The sequence below is a fragment of the Macaca mulatta genome, chromosome 7, assembly GCF_049350105.2.
Source record: "Macaca mulatta isolate MMU2019108-1 chromosome 7, T2T-MMU8v2.0, whole genome shotgun sequence".
NCBI lineage: Eukaryota > Metazoa > Chordata > Mammalia > Primates > Cercopithecidae > Macaca > Macaca mulatta.
In genome coordinates, this window is record NC_133412.1 from 50,147,986 (window position 1) to 50,173,322 (window position 25,337).

Below are 25,337 nucleotides of genomic sequence, written 5' to 3' on the forward strand. Positions count from 1 at the left end.
CCTTGGGCAAGTGCCAATGACTGTATTCATCTTTGTTTTTGACTTTGTTCTGTGAAAATTCCTCAGTTTATCTTGCTTTTCTTCCTGCATCCATTCTGCTTTATAGCCGTATTGAATTGTTTATTCAACAGTGTCCATCTTACTCCTTTTAATAACTTTATTCTTGTTTTGTGGGTATAATTTTTGCTTTATCTGTCTGTTTATTCTTACATTAAAATAATTAGAATTAATAATGAGAATACAAATATGAGATGTGGCTGAAATTTACAGTCTTAAGGGTTTTTATTAGAAAAAGAAAATGAGGTAAAAAACTGGGCTGTGCACCATGGCTCACACCTGTAATCCCAGCACATTGTGAGGCCAGGGCAGGCGGCTCACATGAGGCCAGGAGTTTGAGACCAGCCTGGCCTACATGGTGAAACCCCATCTTTACTAAAAACACAAAAGATAGCCAGGCATGGTGATGGACACCTGTTATTCCAGCTGTGTGGGAGGTGGAAGCTGAGGCATGAGAATGGCTTGAACCTGGGAAGCGGAGGTTGCGGTGAGCTGAGATTGTGCCATTGCACTCCAGCCTGGGCAACAGAGTGAGACTCTGTCTCAAAAAAAAAAAAGAAAAAAAGAAACAAGAGAATGAGGTAAAAAAAAAAAAAAAAAAAAAAAAAAAAGGACCAAGTCTTTGAAACAGGAAGTTAGAAAAATAAACCCAAAGAAAGCCGTAGAAAAGGTATTTAAGATAAAATTATATATTAATGAACTAGAGAGCAACAACAACAAAAAAAAGATAAAGATCTTTGACATGAATTTTCTGGAAGATAAGTGACAGACTGGGAGAAAATATTTGCAAAAGACACATGGAACAAAGGACTATTGTCCGAAATATACAAAGAACTCTTAAACTCAACAGTAAGGAAACAGTCGGATTAAAAAATGGGCCAAAGAGCTTAACAGGCAACTCACCAAAGAAGTTATACAGATTGCAAATAAATAAATGAAAAGATGCTCCATGTCCTAGGGGAAATGCAAATTAAAACAACATTGAAATACCAGTAAATACCTATTAGAATGGCCAGAATCAAAATACTGACTACCAAATGTGGACTAGGATGTGGAGCCGTAGGAACTCTCATTCGTTTCCGGTGGGAATGCAAAATGGTACAGCCACAAAATGGAAGACAGTGTGGCAGATTCTTACAAGACAAGATGTACTCTTACTATGTAACTCAGCAATCAACACTTCTTTATAGTTACCCTAAAGAGTTGGAAGACTGTCCATACAAAAACCTGCACATGGATGTTCATAGCAGCTTTATTCATAATTGCCAAAACTTGGAAGCAGCCAAGTTGTCTTTCAGTAGATGAAAGGATTTGTAAACTGTGGTACATCCAGAAGTGTGGTATTATTCCGTGCGAACGAAATGAGCTATCAAACCATGAAAAACCATGGAGGGACTTTAAATGCATATTATTAAATGAAATAAGCCAATCTGCAATGACTGTATACTGTATGATTCCACCTATGTGACACTCTGGAAAAGGCAAAACTATGAAGACAATGAAAAGATCAGTGGTGTGTGGTGATTCCTCAAGGATCTAGAACTAGAAATACCATTTGACCCAGCCATCCCATTACTGGGGATATACCCAAAGGATCGTAAGTCATACTGCTATAAAGACACATGCACACGTATGTTTATTGCGGCACTATTCACAATAGCAAAGACTTGGAATCAACCCAGATGTCCATCAGTGACAGACTGGATTAAGAAAATGTGGCACATGTACACCGTGGAATACTGTGCAGCCATAAAAAAGGATGAGTTCGTGTCCTTTGTAGGGACATGGATGCAGCTGGAAACCATCTTTCTCAGCAAACTATTGCAAGAACAGAAAACCAAATACCGCATGTTCTCACTCATAGGTGGGAATTGAACTGTGAGATCACTTGCACACAGGAAGGGGAACATCACACACCGAGGCCTATTGTAGGGAGGTGGTAGCGGGGAGGGATAGCATTTAGGAGATATACCTAATGTAAATGACGAGTTAATGGGTGCAGCACACCAACATGCCACATGTATACATATGTAACAAACCTGCGTGTTGTGCACATGTACCCTAGAAGTTAAAGTATTAAAAAAATCAGTGATTGCCAGGGGTTAGTGAAGAGGGAGGGATGAATAGTCAACAGCACAGTTTTTTTTTGGGATGGGTGAGGGGTGGCTAAACTGTTTTGTATGATACTGTAGTGGTAGATACATATCATTATGCATTTGTCCTGACCCATAGAATGTACAACATCAAATATGAACCCTCATGTAAACTACAGACTTCGGGTGACAATGGTGTGTCAATGTAGGTTCATCGAATATACCATCTGTGTGGGGTGTTGATAGGGAGGCTATGTGTGTGTGTTGGGGCGGGGTTTTATGGAAGCTGTAGCTTCTGTGCATGTTTGCTGTGAACCTTAAACTGCTCTAAAAAAATAAAGTTTTTTTTTTTCTTTTAAAGGGGGAAATAAACCATTGGTAAATGTGTTGGGGGAGGGGGAGAAGACACAATATTGAGAATAATAAGGCATAATTAGAGGTAGGAAAAATACTGTGTACTACTTTTACATACTTTTTTTTTTTTTTTTTGAGATGGAGTCTTGCTCTGTCGCCCAGGCTGGAGTGCAATGGTGCAATCTCCGCTCATTGCAACCTCTGCCTCCTGGTTCAAGTGATTCTCTCACCTCAGCCTCCAGAGTAGCTTGGATTACAGGTGTGTGCCACCATGCCTAGCTAATTTTTGTATTTTTTTTGGTAGAGATGGGTTTTTGCCATGTTGGCCAGGCTGGTCTGGAACTCTGACCTCAAGTGATCCACCCACCTTGGCCTTCCAAAGTGCTGTGTGAGCCATATAATAAAGTAAAAGATTCCACTCCTTCCCCAAAAAGTACTGGATGATTTTATGGGTAAGTTCTAATACATGTTCAAGGAACTGCCAGTTCCTGTAGAAAATTATCTCCAAACATTGAAAATGGTAGGACATCATTAATTCATGTTAGCCAAATCAGAATAACCCGGTTCCAAAATTTGACAAAGACGGTATGAGAAAATGATACTTATGAACATAGCTATTGAATTTGTAAATAAAATAATACTTAATTGAATCAATGACTCTTAGCAGGATTTTTTTTTTTGAGACAGGATCTTACTCTGTCATCCAGGCTGGAGTGCAGTGGTGTGATCTTGGCTCACTGCAACCTCCACCTCCCAGGTTCAAATGATTCTCCCACCTTAGCCTCCCAAGTGTCTGGAACTACAGGTGCGTGCCACCCTATCTGGCTAGTTTTTTTCTTTATTTTTAGTGGAGATGGGGTTTCACCATGTTGACCAGGCTGGTCTCAAACTCCTGACCTCAAGTGATCTGCCCGCCTCAGCCTCCCAAAGTGCTGGGATTATAGGCATGAGCCTCCAGTGCCTGGCCAATTTAGTAGGATTTCTCCTAAGAAAGCAAGAGTAGATCATCACTGGGGGAAAATTGTTTTGTTTATAACATTTACAGCATTGACAGATTAATGAAGATAAACCAAAGGATATTCATAATAAATGTCAGTTGAGCATTTTAATAAAAGTATGCGTTAAGTCATGATTTAGTGAAAACTAAATTCTTAGCAAACTGAGAAAGTGATTTCTCAGATTGATTAAAGGTATCAACTGAAATCTGCAATAAAATTATACTTAATGTTGAAGCATCAGAAGCATGCCCGTTTTAATCAAACAAGGATTATGACTGTTACCACCATTTGAAGGAGGTTCTGATAAATAACGTAATACATGGAAAATTAAATAAGTGACATAAAAACTAGAAAGGAAGATAAATTATATGTAAAGTATATAATCTAGGAAACCCAGAAGAATTGACTGATAAACTATTAAAGTGATTGCCCATTAAAATCACCTGAGAAGTTCAAACAATCACAGTGCCCGGTCCCTTTCCATTACTTCCTCGTTCAGTTCCCTTGGAAAATGAAAAGAAACGTGGAATGTAAGTAGTCGTAGCTTCAGTGACCCCTGTGTTCCTCCACATTCTTTTTTTTTTTCTCTCAATTTTATTGTAGAAGCAAGGTCTCACTATGTTCTCCAGGCTGATCTCAAACTCCTAGACACAAGCGATCTTCTCACCTCAGCCCCACAGAGTGCTGGGATTACAGGTGTGAGCCACCACGTTCAGTCTCTGCATTGTTTGCATATAAAAATTGAGGTTACCCATATGGTAATCCTGTAGGTGTTTAGTGTCCTAGGAATCATAAGAAAAGGTAGGCAGTATACGTACCTTTAGTCTACATATAGCCCATAAGGTTTGTAAAGTAGTATTTTTTTAAAATCTTGCTTCCTAATGGATAACAGTGAATGTATTGAAGTATCATTTATACTTATTTTGATATATTTAAAGATAAATCTTATCCTAGTTAAAATTGTGAAATATTTTAAAATTTTCCTTTGTCATTTCCATATGCCAGACATGATTTTTTTTTTTATTTTATTCATTAGTAAGCCATGGTCCCTGCCCTGGAGCGAGGAGCTCATGGTCCCCTGAGGGCATAGAGGTATAAATAGATCCTTGCCAGTTATTCCTCTTATTTGCCCCATTCCTCTTAGTCTGTAGGTTAAACAAATTTGTACTGACCCCAAAAATGAATGTGATTTATTCTTTTTAAATTTGGGGGCAGGTACGGTGGTTCAACCCTGTAATTCTAGTGACTCAGGAGGCTTAGGTGGGAGGATCACTTGGAGTTCCCAGACCAGCCTGGGCAACACAGTGAGACTCGCCTTTAAAAAGAAGTAGGAAACTTAGCTGGGCATGGTAGTGTGTGCCTGCAGTGCTGCCTACCAGGGAGGCCAAGGTGGGAGTCTCACTTCAGTGCAAAGTTTGAGACTGCAGTGAACCCTGATCTTACCACTGTGCTCCAGCCTGGGCGACAGAGGAAGACCCTGACTCTTAAACAATTAAATAAGATAAATTTTGGGCAAAGGTTGGAGCTCGTGGAGAAAGGACACCTTTAACTTTATGGTCTTTCTTTTATCCATTATAGCAGTTTTCCAGACCACTGCCATTTTCTTTCTTTTCTAGTCTAATGCTCTTTTTTTTTTTTTTTTAATCTCTGCAGATTAATTTCTCTTCTGTTTTATAAACTAAATAGAATTTTCTGTAATTACTAATTTCTTTCCATGCCTCTCCAGGTAAAGCAATGCAGAAAGTCAGAAATACAGCAACAACTGTATCTGTCAAATCTTGCATCTGGTTTTGATACAACGATGATTTTTGTGGGATATTGCTTCCATTATTTCATCTGTCATATCTTGAACCTTTTCCTCCTTTCCTGGTATATCAGTCAGGATTTTTCATTATAAACAAACTTTAAGAGGTTAAAAGTGAAATAGACATTAAAGATTGAGAATCTTAGGTGTGAAGGCTGTGCAGTCAGGAAAATGCCAGAATCACAATGTCAAACTATTTTAGCGCAGGCACTGTTGCTGCTGCCATTGGACACAGGTATCACTGCTGGTAACATCAATATTGGGCATATGACACCAAAACTAATACCTCTGAAACCTCTGAAAGCTGGATATCTCCTTACTCCTTTGATTACCTCATTGAACCTTCTTTGAGTACTAAGTTTTTGATAAACTGTTTGTCTCCCTGCTCCTGCCTGGGAGGAATTCTCTCAGTTGAAGAGATGGGAAAGTGAATTGTGACCTCTGTCTACCTTGCTGGCTTCTTTTATCTCTGTATCCTTATGTCTGTTCTCATATTACACTTTAGTAGTACAAAAGCTTTGTGATAGTCACCAAATTACTGCCTCAGCTTTGCGAATGTGTTTTGACCCAGAGCTTCTGTTTACTGTGCAGCTCTAGGGAGCATCTTTGGAATTGTACTGTCATTGGCCCAGGCCTTACTTGCCTTTCTTACTGTCTTTTTTCCTAATTTTCCTTCAAAACTCAAGTTAACCTTTTCTTCTGAGACAGCTTTTCTTATTTCTGAAGATCTACCTGCTTTGCACTGTATTGTTTATTTGACTTAGTATTTTACCACTTGTATTTGAGGTTCTTTATGTAGAAACTATCCTACTTGTATTCCTACACATAATGCATTTCCTAATATGTAGCCATTGTTTACTAAGTATTTTAATTAAATCCAGCCATTTATAGGTTTTCTTTTCTATAGTAGAATTTTATTGAAATTATGACATGAATGTAAATCAGATTTCATTTTGGGAGCTTTTAGAAATGCAGCGTCAAGAGTGGAGCTCCTTTAAAGTTGGTAACAAGTGAAAAAAAAAAGTATCTTTCCTGCAGCTCAGATTTTTTGTAGATCTATTATAATAACATTTAAAAACTCATTTCAGTTGATAGTATGGTAATATATAAGGTAAATGCTAATGAATTAGCTGGTGTGTTTGAGGTGGGATGAAATGTAGGTGGTTGAAAACTTAACCACCTATAAAACTTAAATTATACCTGGACAGGTATAATTGAAGAATCCTGAAGAAGGATTTCAGTCTTTCCTGGACTCTGTTACAAATAGCTTTTCACTTTTCATTCTGAAGCATTAATACCCATTTGGATGTGATTATTACATGGAACTTTTGGTAGCACATTATTAATAATATATAATTTCATAATTAGCCTCTGGGATGGTGAAAGTAAATTTGGTTTTTCAGAAACCTTGACTTTTTGATGACATTTATCACTGTTCTACAATATAGTGAAATTTTTCCAGTTTAAACAATCCAGGGCCGGGCACAGTGGCTCATGCCTGTGATCCCAGAACTTTAGCTGACTGTGGCAGGAAGATTGCTTGAGCTTAGGAGTTGGAGACTAGCCTGGACAACTTAGGGAGACCCCCATCTCTACAAAAAAATAAAAAATTAGGCCGGGCGTGGTGGCTCAAGCCTGTAATCCCAGCACTTTGGGAGGCTGAGACGGGCGGATCACTAGGTCAGGAGATCGAGACCATCCTGGCTAACATGGTGAAACCCCGTCTCTACTAAAAAATACAAAAAACTAGCCGGGCGAGGTGGTGGGCGCCTGTAGTCCCAGCTACTCAGGAGGCTGAGAGAGGAGAATGGCCCTAACCCGGGAGGCGGAGCTTGCAGTGAGCTGAGATCCGGCCACTGCACTCCAGCCTGGGCGACAGAGCGAGACTCTGTCTCAAAAAAAAAATAAAATAAAATATAAAAAATAAAAAATTAGCTGGGTGTGGTGGTGCACACCTATAGTCCAGGAGTCTGAGGCAGGAGGATTGCTGGAGCCCAGGAGGGTGGAGGTGTGATCTGTGATCATGTCACTGCACTCCAGCCTGAGTGACCAAGTGAGACCCTGTCTCAGAAAAAAACCAAAAAACAATTCATATGTGATTGAGGAGAGTAGTGAAGGGCAAGAGGCAAATGTACGGCTGGGCGTGGTGGCTCACGCCTGTAATCCCAACACTTTGGGAGGCCGCGGCGGGCGGATCATGAGGTCAGGAGATCAAGACCATCCTGGCTAACATGGTGAAACCCTCTCTCTACTAAAAATAGAAAAAAACAGTCAGGTGTGGTGGCGGGTGCCTGTAGTCCCAGCTACTCGGGAGGCTGAGGCTGAGAATGGCGTGAACCCAGGAGGTGGAGCTTGCAGTGAGCTGAGATCGCGCCACCACATTCTAGCCTGGGCGACAGAGCGAGACTCCATCTCAAAAAAAAAAAAAAAAAAAAAGCAAATGTACTATCTCATTATAGTACAGTGATTAAGAACATGGAATCCTTGCTCCCCCTATTTGACTATCTCACCTAGACTGGAGTGCAGTGGCATGATCACAGCTGACTGCATCCTCAAACTCCTGGGCTCAAGCTGATCCTCTTGCCTCAGCCACCCTAGTGGGTAGGACTGTGCACCACAACACCTAGCAAATTTTTTGTAGAGATGGGACCTTACTTTGTTGACCACACTGGTCTGGAACTCCTGGACTCAAGCAGTCCTCCTTTCTTGGCCTGAGCCACTGTACCCTGCCAAGAATTTTTTAAATACCAGCTATGTTTAAGACATTGAGCAGGAGCTTGGTGATGAGTTACACACAACAGTGTATCATACAATAGACCCCCATGGTACGTAGAGATGAGTTTTTATGGCTCCATGGTACTTAGAGATAAATTTTTAATTTTGACTTAGGTGGGAAAGGATTTAGTAATGAGGTGTGGCATTTGATTGGGCAAGGAAGGGCAGAAGTGATATGGGAACCTGGATATTTAAGGTTCAGAAAAGAAAACCAAGTGGGGCACAAAGTTTAAGGAATATATGTTGAACAATTATGAGATTGAATGTCTGGAGTATGTGAAGAATAGAGGGGAAATGTTTGGAAATGTTTAATGCACATTATAAGGGCTTTGAATTTTAAGTAAGTGAATTTGGAATTTTTCTGTTTATTCAGAAGCCCTTGAATGTTGTTTTATGGAGAAATAATGATGGAAAAGCATTATTTCAGAAAACAATCTAGTAATAAATGAGCTGTTTTAGCTATCCAGGTAAAAGGAAAATACTGTCCTGACTTACAATAGTGACAGCTAAATTGATAGCAGAGGGTAGATGGAAGAGAAGTAAAATAAGTTTTAACTGAGACAGAAAATATAGGAGACTCCGGGAAAACTTCTGGTAATTTTGACCATTCCTTTCACTAAATACACTAGAAGAGGCTAGGTGAAATATTGAAACATGTTTGAAAAGTAAGATTATCAAATAATTAGTAAGATAGGAAATAGAGTTTCAAGGTTGAGAGTCTGGGAATCAAGAGAAATTTAGAGAAACAAGCTTCCAGTCCTTGTTGCCCTAGCAGTATATGCTGATCCAGAAGAGGTAGCTCAGAGGCTGAGCTGTGAGTTTTGTTTGCCCTTTGGTTAGTAGAGGGGGAAGTTGGAATATTAGGTCTACTAAGAGCGAGAATTGAATACACTAGCTCCTTAAAGACTGAAGATGATCTTCATGTCTTTTGGGTAGTCCAGAAAACCTTAAACCTTGAACTTGGGTTAAGATAGCCCCCATATATAACAGAAACAAATACAAATCTTCTCTAGGGAAATAACATTATTTAAGACCTTAAACTATCTTTTCAAATTATTTTTCTTATTAAAACGTAACAACCTGGAACTGAAGATACTGGAATTGTCAGACCTAGACCAAAATGAGTATGCTATCATCAGAGAGCTGTCATTCAGATTTGGAAAAAAATCAGAGTTTTTATAACTAAACAAAATAAGCAAAATTAGCTTGGTGAGATAGTGTAACAGCAGACTGGACAAAGCTAAAGAGAGTTTAGTGTATTTGAAAATCAAACAATGATCCAGAATTAAGTATACCCATTAAATGATGGAAAATACAGAAGAGGTTAAGAAATACAGAGGATATAATGAGAAGGTCTCATTGAGTTTTAGAAAGAGAGGAGAGAATGTGGCAGAGGCGATATTTGAAGATGAAAACGCTGAGAATTTTCCAGATTGGTAAAAGACTCAAATGTCAGAGATTTGAGAAACATAACAGTTCCCATGTGTGATAGCTACTTGTTTCATTGATCCTAAGGTTTTTCACATTGTAACGTCTGAAATCTGGATGCATCTTTCAATTAATAGCACCTTACAGTCCAACAAGATTGAAATTTTGAGTCGTGAAAAATTTTCCATGTCAACTTCTGTTAAAGATCATGAAATTTCAGCACAAAAGCATTTTAGATTTTATGAAATATGGTAAAAAGAAATCCACATTTTTAAAAATGTATTTATTATTTATTTATTTATTTTTTGAGAGACAGTTTCATTCTGTTGTCCAGGCTAGAGTGCAGTGGCGCAGTCTCAGCTCAGTGCAGCTTTTGCCTCCTGGGTTTGAGGGATTCTAGTGCTCAGCCTTCTGAGTACCTGGGATTACAGGCACGAGCCACCAGGCCTGGTTAATTTTAGTATTTTTAGTAGAGACAGAGTTTCGCCATGTTGGCCAGGCTGGTCTCAAACTCCTGACCTCAGGTGATCTGCCTGCCTCAGCCTCCCAAAGTGCTGGGATTATAGGCATGAGCCACCATGCCTGGCCAGAAATCCACATTTAAAAACATCTTAGTAAAACTACAAAATCAGCAAAAATAAAGAAAAAATCTAAAGCAATGAGATACAAGAAAGGCTGCTTTCAAAAGAGTGAAAGTATAGGTATAATAATATTCTAGAGCACAGCTCAACAGCAACAATGAAAGTGATAGTAAGATGATACCTCAATCTATTGAAAGAAAATAAACCTTACCTAGAATATGATATTCATGGAAAATACATTCATAAACAGTATGTTTTAATTAATATAAATGGTTTTATGTTGTACCTATTTTTGTATCTTTTTAAAGCCAACCAACATTTTATTCTGCCAGTGTGGATTGAAGTTTCAAAAATACTCATAATTGTTATTTAAGCAACTATTTGTCTGTTAAAGAGAAAAATCTTGCAGAATGTTGTACTTTGGGATTTATAATCTTAAATGCATAACGAGCTAAGCATTCATCTTAAAAGTCTCAAGTAATGAGCTAGAGGTCTCAAGTTAGGACAAGAACGACAAAATAAATATAGGGAAAATACAAGGAAAGAAAGAAAGCAGAATTTAATAAAATAGAAAACATGCAGTAGAAGGGTCGTAAGATTTTTTTTTTTTTTTTTAAGACTGATAACATTGACACTTTGATGAGGTTAGGAAAAAGAGCCTAAATAACCAATATCAGGAATGAAAAAAGAATATCACTAAATCTTGTGGATGGCTTAGAAAACAAAACTTAAAATTATGGACAGCTGTTCAAACTTGATAGACGAAATGGGTAGATTCCTTGAAATAGGCAATTTCCCAAAACTGACATAAGAAATAGTAAACCTGTATCCTTATTAATTATCAGGAAATGAAATCCATAATTTAAAATGTTTTTATAAAGAAAAGTTGAAGTTCAAATGGTTATACTGGAAAGTTCTACCATAACATTTAATATGACAGTAACTTCAACCTTATATTCTTCTAAAGAACAGAAAAATAGGATCTTCTGCCTTCATAAGGATATCATAACCTTTATACCAAAACCCAAGGAAAGACTATACACCAGTTTGTCTCATGTACATAGATAGAAAAAAACCATACACACATACAAGCGCACAAAACAAAAACTGGAGCAACAGAAACACCTCAGAATATTAGCAAATTGAATTTAGCAGTACATATATAAAAAGGAGGGTAACCCAGCATGGCCACCTGAGCTGAATCCTGGGAATGCTAGGTTGGTTTAACCTGAAACAATTCAGTATGATTGGTCACTTGAACAAATTAATGAGAAAAACATTTCAGAGATGCCAAGGAGCATTTGCTTCATGATTTTAAAAAGAAGCTATTAGCAATCTAGATCTTTGTTAACCTCATAAATCTTATAGAAACATTTGTAGGAGATAATCATGGTTTATACACCAAAATGTTAGAAAGATTTTCCTTTTAGTTGGGAGTTCAAGATGCGGATATTGTATCTCCAGTTCAATTCAGCATTATTCTAGAAATGATTCTAGCCAGTAGAACAACAAAAAATGAAAACAAAATATAATGTAAGAGAAATGCCTGTGTTTTTTGGGGTTTTTGTTTTTTTTGAGATGGAGTCTTGCTCTGTCTCCCAGGCTGGGGTACAGTGGTGAGATCACAGCTCACTGCAACCCCCTACCTCCCAGGTTCAAGCAGTTCTCCTGTCTCAGCCTCCCGAGTAGCTGGGACTACAGGAGCATGCCCCCAAGCCCAGCTGATTTTTGTATTTTTAGTAGAGATGGGGTTTCACCATGTTGGTCAGTCTGGTCTTGAACTCCTGAGCTCAAGTAATCCGCCTGTTTTCAAAAGTGCTGGGATTATAGGCATGAGCCACTGGGCCCGGCCCCTGTTAATATTCACTGACAATGTGATTGTGTATTCACAAACAATGTGATTGTATATGTGGAAAAATCAGAGTCTAGAGGTAAATTGTTAGAATAAATGTCTTTAGAAAGAAATATGAAAAATTTGTTTTTTTCTTTGACCCAGTAATTCCACTCTCAGGTATATATCCAATAGAAAGAAATATGTGCACATCTACATTGAAAATCATATATAAGACTGGTGGTGGCTGATGCCTGTGAACTCAGCAAAATGGGAGAATCGCTTGAGGCCGGGAGTTACAGATCAGGTTGGGCAACATAGTGAGACCCCGTATTTACAAAAAATTAAGCAATTAGCTATGCATGGTGGCATCCGTTTGTAGTCCCAGCTACTCAGGAGGCTGAGGTGGGAGGATTGCTGGAGCCTAGGAGGTCAAGGCTACTGTGAGCCGTTTTTATGTCACTGCACCACAACCTGGGTGACAGAGTAAGACCCTGTCTCAAAAAAAGAAAAAGTCATATATAAGCATGTTCATAGCAGTATTTGTTCATACTTCAACCTAAAAACAACCTACATGTTTATCACTATTACACTAGATAGATAATTATGGTATATTGACATAGTGACTGTTCAGCAGTGCAAAATAAACGAGCAAAAGCTGCAAGCCACAGCATAGATAAATCTTAAAAACATAGTGGAAAAAAAGACCCACAGTAATACCTATCTATTACATGGTTCTTCTTACATAAAATATAAAAACGGTTGAAACTAAGTTTATATTGTTTGATGCGTATTTAGGTGGTGTAGCTATTTTTAAAAAACAGGGCAGTGATTAAAACAGTTGAAACTAAGTTTACATTGTTTAAGGATGCATATTTAGATGGTGTAATTATTTAAAAAAACAGGGTAGTGATTATACTTTTGGGGGGGCTTGTAGAGTACTAGCAGTGTTTCTATTTCTTGTCCTGGGTGGTGGTTGGATACTGGTGTTTTTTAATACCAGTTTGTAAGCTGCATGTTTATGTACTTCTCTAGAATTGTGTTATTGCAAAATAAAAATCATTTTAAAACACGTACACAGACATAAGAAAAGGATCAATCTTAAAGGAAAGGTCCAGCTTTTTTTTCTGGACATGTAGGATTAATAGTTTCTTTGTACCTACAAGTAAACCTATCATTTTGCCAAGACAGCTTTTCTCACTGCTCTCATAGGCTCTAGTATATCAAATCCATCCTAAATTTAACTTAGATGTGTTAACTTATTTGAGCAACCTCTGCTACCCTTGTGGTTTCTGCCACATCAAAGCTATACTCCCCGGATTTGGGGTTTGAAAACCTTGTGTACATTCACTACATTCTGTATGTCTGTGCTTATAACTGTATATTCCTTGGGATGCCCTCTCCTATTTAGGCCTCAACCTTAAGAGCTGTAGCTTTGTACAGAATCAGAGCGTATCAAGAATACTTCATTCTGGGTTATGCTCGTAGACATCATGTACAATTCTGTACATCACAAATTGATGCCTCCTATATCTTCTTCTCTATATTCTAACCACGTTTACCAGCTTGTTTCAAGTTCTTGAAGTTAGTTTTCTGTGCTTCTCTAGGATTCTTCTCCCATTCTTGCATGCTAAGTAGCATGTCATACTACAAACAGGTGTTCATCTCTTTCCTTCAAAACAATTGACATTACAACTAACTAGCATAATTCCTACATATAGTTGCTGAATAGGTGAGGGAACTATGTTAAATGGAACTTAATTATGTTACTAGCTTGTGTTTTGATGGATTTGTTTTAACATAGCTAAATTTTAAACATACTTGTTTGATTCATAGGCTTTCAACTTTTACAACCTGAGGATTTCCATTACATACATTGAAAAATCATTATCCAAACAATAAAAAGACATTTCTTTTTATATACTTGAAGAAACGATACTTCTCTTCAGTTGGAATCAGATCCACTGTTGCATGATTCACAAGTAGTTTTATTTTCTAGATAAAAATGTATAGCAGGAGCAAAAGACGATTAAGCAGAGGGTGTAGATTTCCTTTAATGCACATATTTGGAAAGAGGACACAAAAAGCTACTGTCTTTGTTTTCTTTGAAGTAAAAATAGTTTTTTAAAAATATATTTTAAAAAATATTTTGTTTAATATTTTAAAAAATTCTTGTTTTTTTTTTTTTGTTCTTGTCATTTTGGGGACTGTAGTCTCTTGAAAAAGTAATACAATCTTGAACCTTCTTCTGGGAGTGCGGGGGTGGGGTGGGGGCAGAGAACATTTGTAAATAAGTTATAACGTTTGTCTTCTGCACAGTTGTTGAAATGCCAGGGACCTGCAATTACAAATGTATGTGTTTGATGAACTTGGTAAAATTGAAATAATCATAAGCCAGAAGTCATAGACAACCACCAGTAAAGATGACACGTGTTTGTAAGTGTGGCTGGAACATCCTGTGAAAACCAGTGTCTGTGTCTTCTAAAGCCTCTCTTGTAGAGATGTTCTCCATTCTGTGTTAGAAAAAGAATAGTCATTAACTTCTTTTGTAAATGTCCTCCATACTTTTATTTTTATCTTTTAAATTTTATTTCTAATAGAGATAGAGTCTTGCTATATTGTTCAGGCTGGTTCCAAGCTCCTGGGCTTGAGCGATCCTCCCAGCTTGACCTCCCACAGTGCTGGGATATAGGCTCACTAGCTACTGCACATAGCCTTTTTTTCTTTTGAAATTTTATTTACCTTCATGGTTTTACATCTACCTTTAAAACTCATGAGGAGCAATAATGTATTATTTAAAAAAGCTTTTTGATTAGCAAAATTTTTTATCGTAAAAGCTGGATGGGGGAAGTAAAAGGTCAATTTACTGTTCACTTGGCTTTTGGGTATTAAGGTTTTTCTGTATTAAATGGGTATTGGATCCCTTTGGAAGACGGCATAGTTTATTGTGTTTCTGTTATGATTTTGCAAATTCAAGCCTAGAAAGAGTTATGTTAACATCTGTTTCACTGTGGTTAGTTCCTTAATCCACCTGCCTTCATCCTGGCTCAGAAGTAGAAAGAATAAAGTATGCAGTCAGATTTTTGTGCTGCCACTTGGAAGTAGTATTAATTAGTAGCTGCTCTGTCAAGCATTATTTTGTTTAGCAGTAAGCAAACTCAGGAGAATTATTACAATGCTGTTTTTTTAGGTTTTATTTTATTATAATGCCTTTTTTTAAAAACCAGGCTAATAAGAAAAATCTTACAGCCTCAAAAAGTATTCTACTTTTTCTGAAAAATATATGAGCAGTAAGTTTATTTAGCTATAAAAACTACATAGAATACACATTTTTTTTTTAGAGATTAGCTTAAGAAACCTAAATCTTTTAAAGCAAGCTGTTACAGATTTGTGCGAGTTCTCATTTGATTTTTTTTTTTTTTTTTTTTTTTGGTAACATGAGGGCTAAAAGCTTTCCTTAGGATAGAAAGGTTTTCTTTCCTTAACTTCTTTAGATGGTTTTGCTTCTTGGGAATTCTGAACTTACCTAGTAGAGGTATGTAGTTATGCCAGTCATCTTACACTCTTTTGTAAGAATAACTTTAAAAACCACAAAGGATGCACTAGTATCTTTCAATTTGTTTGAAAACTTACATTCTGCCTCAGGAACCCTTTTTAAATTTTTTTATCAAAGTAACACGATCATGATGTTTTAAAAGTCCTATAGTTTCCCAAGTTATAAATGAAACATAGTGCTCCAGACCCTCTGCTCTGATCCCATTCTCCACAAGAGAAAGAACTATTTATTTTAGTATTTTTTATGACTTATTATTCCGTATTGCTGTTTTAAGGCAGTCATCTTCATACCTCGTGTTACTTTTGCTTCTTATGTGACGGCAGTTCTTATTCATTCGTGTGATTTAAATGAATTTAAGATATTTCTTTGCTTCTTTGACATTTTCTCTTAAATGTACATATTCTAAAAGTAGAAAAAAACTACATCATTAACAGGTTAATGTGGCTGGCGGCGGAGGGGGTGGGGGTTGAAATGGCAGTTCTTGAAGGGTTTTGGCATCACGGATTTTTGTTCTTTGTCAGAACTATAAGGTATAGAATAATTGCGACTTGTAGTATTTTGAAATTGCAATCTGATCCCCATAAACTGCCACATGTGAGTGTTAAAACAAATGTTTTTGGTCATTTAGAAGTAAACGTTACATGTATATACATTTTCATACATAGATACATATAATGTATAATGTGTTTTTTAATAAATTTTCTTATGTGTGTTTATTTTTACTCTCAGGCTTATAGCAATAGCTAGTTGACTTGCAAATGTATAATGGAAGCATTAAAAGACTGGATAGGAGGATTGAACTCTGATAATCAGTTTTAAGAATAAGCGTAGAGGCTGGGCGTGTAGTCTCAGCACTTTGGGAGGCTGAGGTGGGCAGATCATTTGAGCCCAAGAGTTTGAGACCAGCCTGGCCAACATGGCGAAACCCCATCTCTACTAAAATCACAAAAAAATTAGCCAGGCGTGGTGGCACACATCCATAATCCCAGCTACTCCAGAGGCTGAGGCACAAGAAATGTTTGAACCTGGGAGGTGGAAGTTGCAGTGAGCTGAGATGAAGTCAGCCTGCACTCCAGCCTGGGTGACAGAGAGAGACGTTGTCTCCAAAAAAAAAAAAAAAAAAAAAAAAAAAAGAATACAGCATAGAAAAACCTACTTTATATCTTTAAGTTGGTTTAACATTTTGCTTTTCTGATTCTGTTGTGAGAATTAGTACTTCTCCAGTAGTGGTTGGTCTTCATGAGGTATGAAGACTTAGTAGCTTTGAAGATAAATATTAGAATGGCAAACAGTGATAACAGTGATGCCACAGTCACTCAGGATTCAAGAAGAAACACTAGCCAGTGGTGATCCCTACCAGCCCCGTTTCCTCTCTCCTCAACTAGACATAAGAGCTCTTAGGCTGTAACTTTCCTGACTTGAAATTTAATTCATATTATTTGGTATGTTTCTCTATAGCAGGCAAGTAAAATGAAAAATTAAGATCCAAATATTCTGAAAAGTTGTCTGATTGCCAGGTTGCTCAACTGTATTTCTGTAAATATACTCAATGTGCAGAAATGATCCTGGAGAGAAGAGAATTTACAATCTACTGAGAAACTGCTTAAATCTAATTCTTTAAATTGACAGATAATTGTCTATATGAAAATCTTAATGTAGACAAATATAGGCCATAGGAATGGGTGATACCCTGCTTGTGCCCTTTCTTCACTAAGGAGAGGCTGGACTGAAGGAGAAACCACACTGCTACTTGTTTTTTTTTGTTTTGATCAACATGATTTCCCGAAAACGATGGGCAGGGTTACAGGCAAGGAGGGAAGCACAGTTCTAGGATAAGCTTTGCAGCTCTTTCAAGTCAATGGAGCAGAGAGAAGTATTTGGTTAACTCATTAAAGATACCTCAACTACACTGCGTCACACTGAGTCAGTTCCTTTTTTTTTTGGTCTGATTTTCAGAAGCAATGATTTACATAGAAGCCAGCAAATCAGAGGAACTTCCAGATAAGTACCCAGGTAAACAGTGTGGGTAGCTAAGAATCCAGCCTATGCTATGCCTGGACTGCTATCCAGGCATAGTAGTCTTAAATAAAACAATCATAATTAGAAAAAATCAGCTTTGTCTTAGGAAATTAAACTTAGACTCTGAGATGAGGGATCAAAGTTAAACTGAAAAACAACAGAAGAAGGAGAAAAGGAAACTGACAGAACAGGAAAAAAAAGAAAGGATAAATAATGATCTTGTAGAACTTGAAACCACATTGATAGAAAGAAATAGAGCAGGCATTACAGAAAATAGGTCTGGAAGACAGGAAAAGGACAAGTAAATAGCAAATGGTAGACATGGAGGACAACTTAAGAGACTGGATGCAAATCAAACACATTCTTAACAATTAAAGGATCTTGAGGTAATTAATATCCAAATGACATTTCAAAAGAGAAGGTTAAATGCTTAGAATAAAGCCTGGTGGAACTGCTAAAGTTCAAGAATAAAGAAAGAATAAAACGAGAAAATTATTTTGGCCACAGACTTCCTCAGTAGCAACAGGTAGCAAGAAAATAAAACACTATGTCTATATGAATATTGAGAAGGGAAAGGATTTTGTCCAAAGTGAGCAATTGAACACATTTAAACATTAGAATTATGTCTGAGTAATTGGAGGTGATCAAGTTTATGAGACAAAAAACAGTTATCATTCTTGAAAGAAAGGCTACATAATACTAAAACAATGGGCCGGGCGTGGTGGCTCATGCCTGTAATCTCAGCACTTTGGGAGGCTGAGGCGGGCAGATCACAAGGTCAGGAGTTGGAGACCAGCCTGGCCAATATGGTGAAACCCTGTCTCCACTAAAAATACAAAAATTAGTCAGGCGTGGTGGCAGGCGCCTGTAGTCCCACCTGCTTGGGAGACTGAGGCAGGAGAATCGGTTGAACACGGGAGGCAGAGGTTGCAGTGAGCCGAGATTGCACCATTGTACTCCAGCCTGGGTGACAAGAGTGAGAGACTTCGTCTCAAAAAAAAAAAAAAAAAAAAAAAAGAATGTAAGTAGTGAAAACATTATATAAATCTATAATCAACTGGGAAGAGCTTTAGGAAGCTGCAACCAAAACCAAAAGGATGATCAATGTATTATTTAACTTTTATAAGAAATGTATTTAAGTATTAATTACACAGGCAACTCCTAGTAAAACTAAATTAGATTTTAGTAATTTCCAAATAAAGATTGTGGAGTCAGGGGTGAACGGACCATATAGTAAATACAGATCAGAACAAATACATGAAACTTTGATAAAAGAAGATTTCTAGGCCTACTACCCTCAAGAATATGAGTGGATTCTTAGCTTCCCACTCATATTTCATTTAAAATACTTAGCAGTATTTGAAAGTTCATTTGGTGGCTTCTAGAATGGATCAAAAAAAGCTATAAACTCCAAGTCACATGTAGTGGTGTGCACCTGTAGTCCCACATACTCAAGAAGCTGAGGCAGGAGGATCACTTGAGGCCAAAAGTTCAAGGCTGTATGCTATTATTGCATCTGTGAAAAGCTGCTGTGCACCAGCCTGGGCAACATAGTCTGACCCTCTTATTTTTTTTAAAGAAGCTATTAACTCCAATATATGCTGTTTTAAAAAATGTTACAAACTCCAGTACTAAAGCTATCTAAAGCAGAGGTATTCAGATTGACAGTAAAAGTATTGGGTTGATTAGACCCAACACCAGACTGTTGGGGTGACGACGTCTAGCGGAGTCAAAGGAATGAGAAAAGACGAGAGAAAGTGGGACCAGGGAGCCAACGCTAGTATGGAGGCTGGGAACCCTGGAGCTCTGGGGAGCCCACGCTGTTTATTAGTGATCAAACAAAGAAACAGGTGGTGAGGATGTGGGGGTTGAAAGGAAGCGGTGTATCAAGCGAATGAGCTTACAGCTGTGAGGGTTTAGCATTTTCTTTGAAACATGTGGCTACTTGAGATCATGGGAGTGCTAGAAGTAAGGAGCCAGCAAGTCTAGCAGACATGCAAACCCTGCCTCAGCTTCTCTCCCAACGCAGCTTTTCTCCCAACAAAAAGAACTTGAAATACCTGAGAATAAAGTCACTGGAATATGTGCAGGATCCACATAGTGAAAAAAAAGTTATAAAACTGTTGAGAGGACTGAATAGGAATTGGAATTTAAGTAAATTGAAAGATACTTTGTTGTTCTTGGCTAGGAAGACAATATTAGAGAGTCAGTTCTTTCAGTTTACTTGATACAATTGTAGTAAAAGTTCCACAGGATTAAAAAAAATTAACAATGATTATACTTGGAAAAACAAATATGGAAGAATAGGAGAGAAAATTCTGTAAGAGAAGAATGATAAAGGGATCTTTGTCAAATATTGAGAATTTATCAACTACAAGAGCAGACAAATTAGTGGAATGGAATGGAGAGTCCAGGAATAAACTCGTCTAAATAGGAAATTTTGGTGTATGGTAAACAGGTCAGTGCAGAGAGTTAGATTAGTCAGTTACCCTTTAAGAAGAAACTAAGTGCTTGTAACATGCCTGTAGACATGAGGGCTCCAGGAATAATAAAGTAGTCCTCCTGGGGTTTACCTTCTAGCAGAGCAAACATAGAGTGATTACACTTAGTAATGTTGTTAAGTGCTGCAAAGGACTAGGAGTAACAATGGGATGTAATTCAAGGGAACCTTATCTAATGGGGCTGGAAGTGAGGAGGTGTCAGAGATCACTTATTTGAGGAAGTCAGGTGTAAGCTGGAACCTAAAGGTGGGAAAAAGTGTTTCCAGTAGATGAGACAACCCTTCAATAAATGGATTGAAATGAAATGGAATCCCGCACTCCTTAGTACGCAAAAATAACAGTTTTAATAGAAACAGTTTAAAGGTGAGATCTAAATCATTAATGAATTTCCATTAAAAAAAAATCTTTGGGTATAGAAGTCTTTTAAAGTGTAGTATAAACTGCAGAAATCAGAGTGGGGTAGCATGATAAATGTGCCTACATAAAAATTTTAAAGTGATAAACACCATTAAAGAAGGCTGAAAGACAAAAAAGAAATGGGAGAAAGAAAGCAACCCATGAAACAGATTTACTCTTCCTCTTTACACACTGAACTTCATAAGGAATAAGATCACCACAGAAAAATGTGTTCACCTTCACTAATAAAGAAATACAAGTTAAGTCTAGATATTTTTCCCTATCTGATGGGCTAAGATTTTAATCAAGGATTGTTTTTATGTGGCACATTTAAATGTCCTTCAGAATAACATTGGTTAGATATATTATAGTGAATAACTATAGTGGAATATTGTACAAAAATGAAAAATGTAGACATTTAATGACAAAGATGTCTGTTAGATATTGTCTAGTGAAGAAAGCAGGTTAGAAATGTGGACTAGGGTGTTACTTATATGAAATTAGAGACACATGTCCATGTAGCTCTATACTCATAGAAGACTGTCTAGAATGTTAACCAGAGTGTGAGAGTCATTAGTTCCATGTTGTCAAATTTTGGATGACAGAAGTTTGTCTTGTGAGCGTGAATATTTTTTAAAACAAGGTGTTTAGCTGGTTTATGAATTAATATTTAGTGTTAGTCTCTTATGCTTTCAGTTTTTCAGGTAAAAGTTGGTATTTTATATTATCTTTTTTTAAAAAATTGAGACAGTCTTGCTCTGTCACCCAGGCTAGAGTGCAGTGCAGTGGCACCATCTTGGCTCACTGCAACCTCGCCTCCTGGGTTCAAGCAGTTCTCATGCCTTGGCCTCCCGGGTAGCTGGGATTACAGGTACCCGCCACTGTGCCCGGCTAATTTTTTTGTATTTTTAGTAGAGATGGGGTTTCACCATGTTGGCCAGGCTGGTCTTGAACTGCTGACCTCAAGTGATCCACCCGCCTTGGCATCCCAAAGTGCTGGGATTGCAGGTGTGAGCCACCGCGCCTGGGTACTAAAAAATTAGCGGGGCATAGTGGCAGGCCTGCAATTCTAGCTACTTGGGAGGCTGAGGCAGGAGAATCGCTTGAACTTGGGTGGCAAAGTTTGCAGTGAGCCGAGATAGCACCACTGCACTCCAGTCTGGGTGACAGAGTGGGACTCTGTCTCAAAATTGTAGGAAAGCATTTGATTTTCTGCTGTAGATATATTCTGATTATCTGAATCATCAGAGACATTAATTTTCTATTTGTATGAGTTCCTGACAACTTTAACTTTCTGATAATCCTCCTTTTTGTAATGTGTTGGCATTTCAATTGATAATATGATTTCATTGAAATATGCTGTAGTCAAAGTATCTATAAAAAAGATATTTATTAGTCTTAGGAGAAGTGATATGGTTTGTTTCATTTGAATGATTTTTCTGGAGGTACAGTAAGATATAGTAACCTTTGACACAAAGCCTAAATAAGACCTTAATTAAAAATATTGGAAATTCCTTTTGAGTATTGAATTACTTTTAAAATTGAAAATCTCCTGTTTGTATGTAAAGAGCATTGTAGTTATTGTAACCTGGGCTTTACAGCCTAAAAAGTAATTGACCAGATTATTCATTAATATTTTTGCTGGTTATATTGGTTTTGCAAATTGAAAAGTTTTTTTTTAATTTTTTCGAATCTGTTGCTTTTCCCTTTTGAATAGTAAGCTATTTCAGGAGGCCAGGGAACATGTCTTACCTGAATTAATTGGAAACATTGTGCTAAGTATTTACCACTATCTTCCCCGCCCACCCCCGCTTAAGGTCTGCTCTACTATCTTCTGTCCAGAGGTTTGCTATTTAGTTAAAACTCTAGGTAGTACTTGGCATATACTCTTGATGTATTAGATATGGAACACCTCTGTATTTAGATACATATTTTATGAAAAGCTAATATGTAATTTATTTTATATAAAATGTTTGAAGTTACACTTTTTTGTTATATTTCTTCTCCTTTCTTAGTAAATTAAAAATATTTCAAAAGAACGTTTAGGAAGCAAGTCTATTATGTAGAATGAGACACATGTAATAATTTTATTTTTAAGATGATTTGTGTGGTAAGATAAATTGTTTACTAAAGCTAATATGTTTAAATTGTTTTAACTAAAATTATTAATAAAATGAGTTCATTTGTATAAAATATAGCCTACCCATGTAAAATATGACTCTTCATAGAGTAATATTTAATCCTTAAGTTTTAGTTGCAGTACTGTTAAAATACTAATAGCTTAACTTCCCAAGATTCAATTATTTAAAAACAAAATTTAGAAAAAAAAATAGCAAAAACTCAGTCTACTAGTTTACATATATGTATATACACACACACACACACACACACACACACACATACACACACACATGTATATACTCATATATATGAGAGTAGACTGAATTTTTGCGGCTTTTTTTGCTGCCTGCAATATTATATATATGCACATGTATACACACACCTTAATTTGCTGTAATTTGTACCAGATAGCTTTTATTTCCTCTGAGTAAAAAGGTTATTATCTTGTTTTATTTTTATTCAGCTTCTTGCTTTTCCCTATAGAAAATCAGGTTTTTGGAGAGCTCTAACAGTGTGCAGTTGCTGGGCTCTTATCCTTTCTGTTTAAATAATGCAGGTACTTTGATGGAAACCTGGAGAAGCTCTTTGCTGAGTGTCATGTAATTAATCCAAGTAAAAAGTCTCGAACACGCCAGATGAATACAAGGTCATCAGCACAGGATATGCCTTGTCAGATCTGCTACTTGAACTACCCTAACTCGGTGAGTATCTGGTAGTTTAAGGCTAGTGCTGACTTTGTATTTCAGAGGGTAAATCAACTTCCATTATTTAGACAAAGGAAAATCTGTGGGACTTTGAGTAGTAGCCTCTAAGCCATAACCTATCAATGTATTCAGTGTGAGGAAAGGAAGGAAAAGAGTAAGAGCTTGGTTCCTCTTCCCTCCAACCCCTGTTTGTTTTTTAAAGCAGCAACAACTTATCCAAGTTGTCATTTATAGACCTAAATCTTTCTGGAGTTTATTTTATCACTACGGGGAGAATTGTGTAATAGGTAGGCAGTGAGTAGAATTGTTTCTTATCCAAATTAAAATAGATTTAAACTGTGTTTTTTAAATATCCAGAAACACTCATAAATATTGTTAATACTATTTGCTAGGGAACTCTCAGAATTCTTCAAAAGATAAAATTTTCACTTAATCAAATCCATTCAAATGGAGATTGTTAAATATGGTATGTGGGGACCGACTTGGAACAGAACCAGCGATAAGGAAGACAACCAAATAACTGATGTTAATCCTAAGTACAAATATCCTTCCTAAACATTTCTTGAACTGAAGCTGGGCTCAGTGGCTCATGCCTATAATCCCAGCACTTGGGGAGGCCAAGGCAGGCAGATCACTTGAGGCCAGGAGTTTGAGACCGTCCTGGCCAACATGGTGAAAACCTGTCTCAACTAAAAATACAAAAAAATTACCCTGCCGTGATGGTGCGTGTCTATAATCCCAGCTACTTGGGAGGCTGAGGCGTGAGAATTGCTGCCTGGAAGTCAGAGGCTGCAGTGAGCTGACATCGTGCCACTGTATTCCAGCTTGGGTGACAGAGAGACTCCGTCTCAAAATATAAAATAAAATTTACTGAACTGAGATGATTTACTTACTTGATGCTTTACTTGAGTGTTTACTAAGGAAGTTTAGTCTTAAGATGTCTTAAGATATCTAAGAGATAACTTAATTCCATGATAATTATAACTGTCTTGTTCATGTTCTCTGCTTTAATTGTTAAACAGCTCTTTCTAATAATTACTGTATACCAAATCTTAGACACTGTTATTTTCACAATTAATCCGTTAATGGGGTCTCACTATGCCACCCAGGCTGGAGTGTTATGGCTATTTACAGGCACAGTCATAGTGTACTATACAGCCTTTATCAGACTCTTTAAGTTCAAGTGTTCCTCCTCCCTCAGCCTCCCAAGTAGCTGGAATTACAGACATGCACCATCAAGCCTGGCTAATATTTATATTGAAGGATTTTTATTGTTTATCTTAGAGTTGTATATGTGTATCTCTAATGGGGTCCATTTGCGGGAAGTTAACTTGTTCATATGTACAAGTGATGAGAAAAGTTTTAAAAGAAAATTAAATACTCTTAGAGAAATAGAATGATCAGTGAGTAGGTAAAGTGGTGAACTGAATTTTCAAATTCTCAAGTTCTGATCATAATTCTAACATGAAATTTTTGGCTTTAGGGGGAGGTAAGCCATTTAATGTCACTGGATTTTTCTTTTTTCTTTTCATTCTTTCTTTCGAGATGACCTTGCTCTGTTGTCCAGGCTGGAGTGCAGTGATGTGATCACTGCAGCCTCAAACTCTGGGACCACAGGCGCATGCCACCATGTCTGGCTGATTTTTCTGGTGTGTGTGTGTGTGTGTTTTGTTTTGTTTTGTTTTGTTTTGTTTTGTTTTTTGTAGAGACAGGGTTTTACCGTGTTGCCCAGGTTGGTCTGGAACTTCTCTGAGCTTAAGGAGTCTGCCCACCTGGCCTCTGAAAGTGCTGGCATTATAGGTGTGAGCCGCCGTGCTCCTCCAGTTTTTTTTTTTTTTGAGAGGAAGTGTCGCTCTGTCACCCAGACTGGAGTGCAGTGGTGCGATCTCGGCTCACTGCAAGCTTCGCCTCCCGGGTTCTGAGTAGTTGGGACTACAGGCGCCTGCCATCAAGCCCGGCTAATTTTTTGCATTTTTAGTAGAGACGGGGTTTCACCATGTTAGCCAGGATGATCTTGATCTCCTGACGTCGTGTTCCACCTGCCTCAGCTTCCCAAAGTGCTGGGATTACAGGCGTGAGCCACTGCGCCTGGCCTCTTTTCTTTTCTTTCTTTGTTTTT

General features: G+C 37.5%; 1 protein-coding gene across 3 annotated transcripts in view; it reads left to right on the plus strand.

Annotated features, from left to right (window-relative positions):
* ARIH1 (ariadne RBR E3 ubiquitin protein ligase 1) overlaps positions 1 to 25,337 on the plus strand; it is a 113,609-nt gene that overhangs the window by 48,112 nt on the left and 40,160 nt on the right. For all 3 annotated transcript variants that reach the window (XM_028851099.2, XM_028851097.2, XM_028851098.2), the window contains one exon: positions 23,071 to 23,215. In XM_028851099.2, the coding sequence (XP_028706932.1) occupies positions 23,071 to 23,215 (145 nt within the window). The remainder of the gene's footprint in view (positions 1 to 23,070; positions 23,216 to 25,337) is intronic.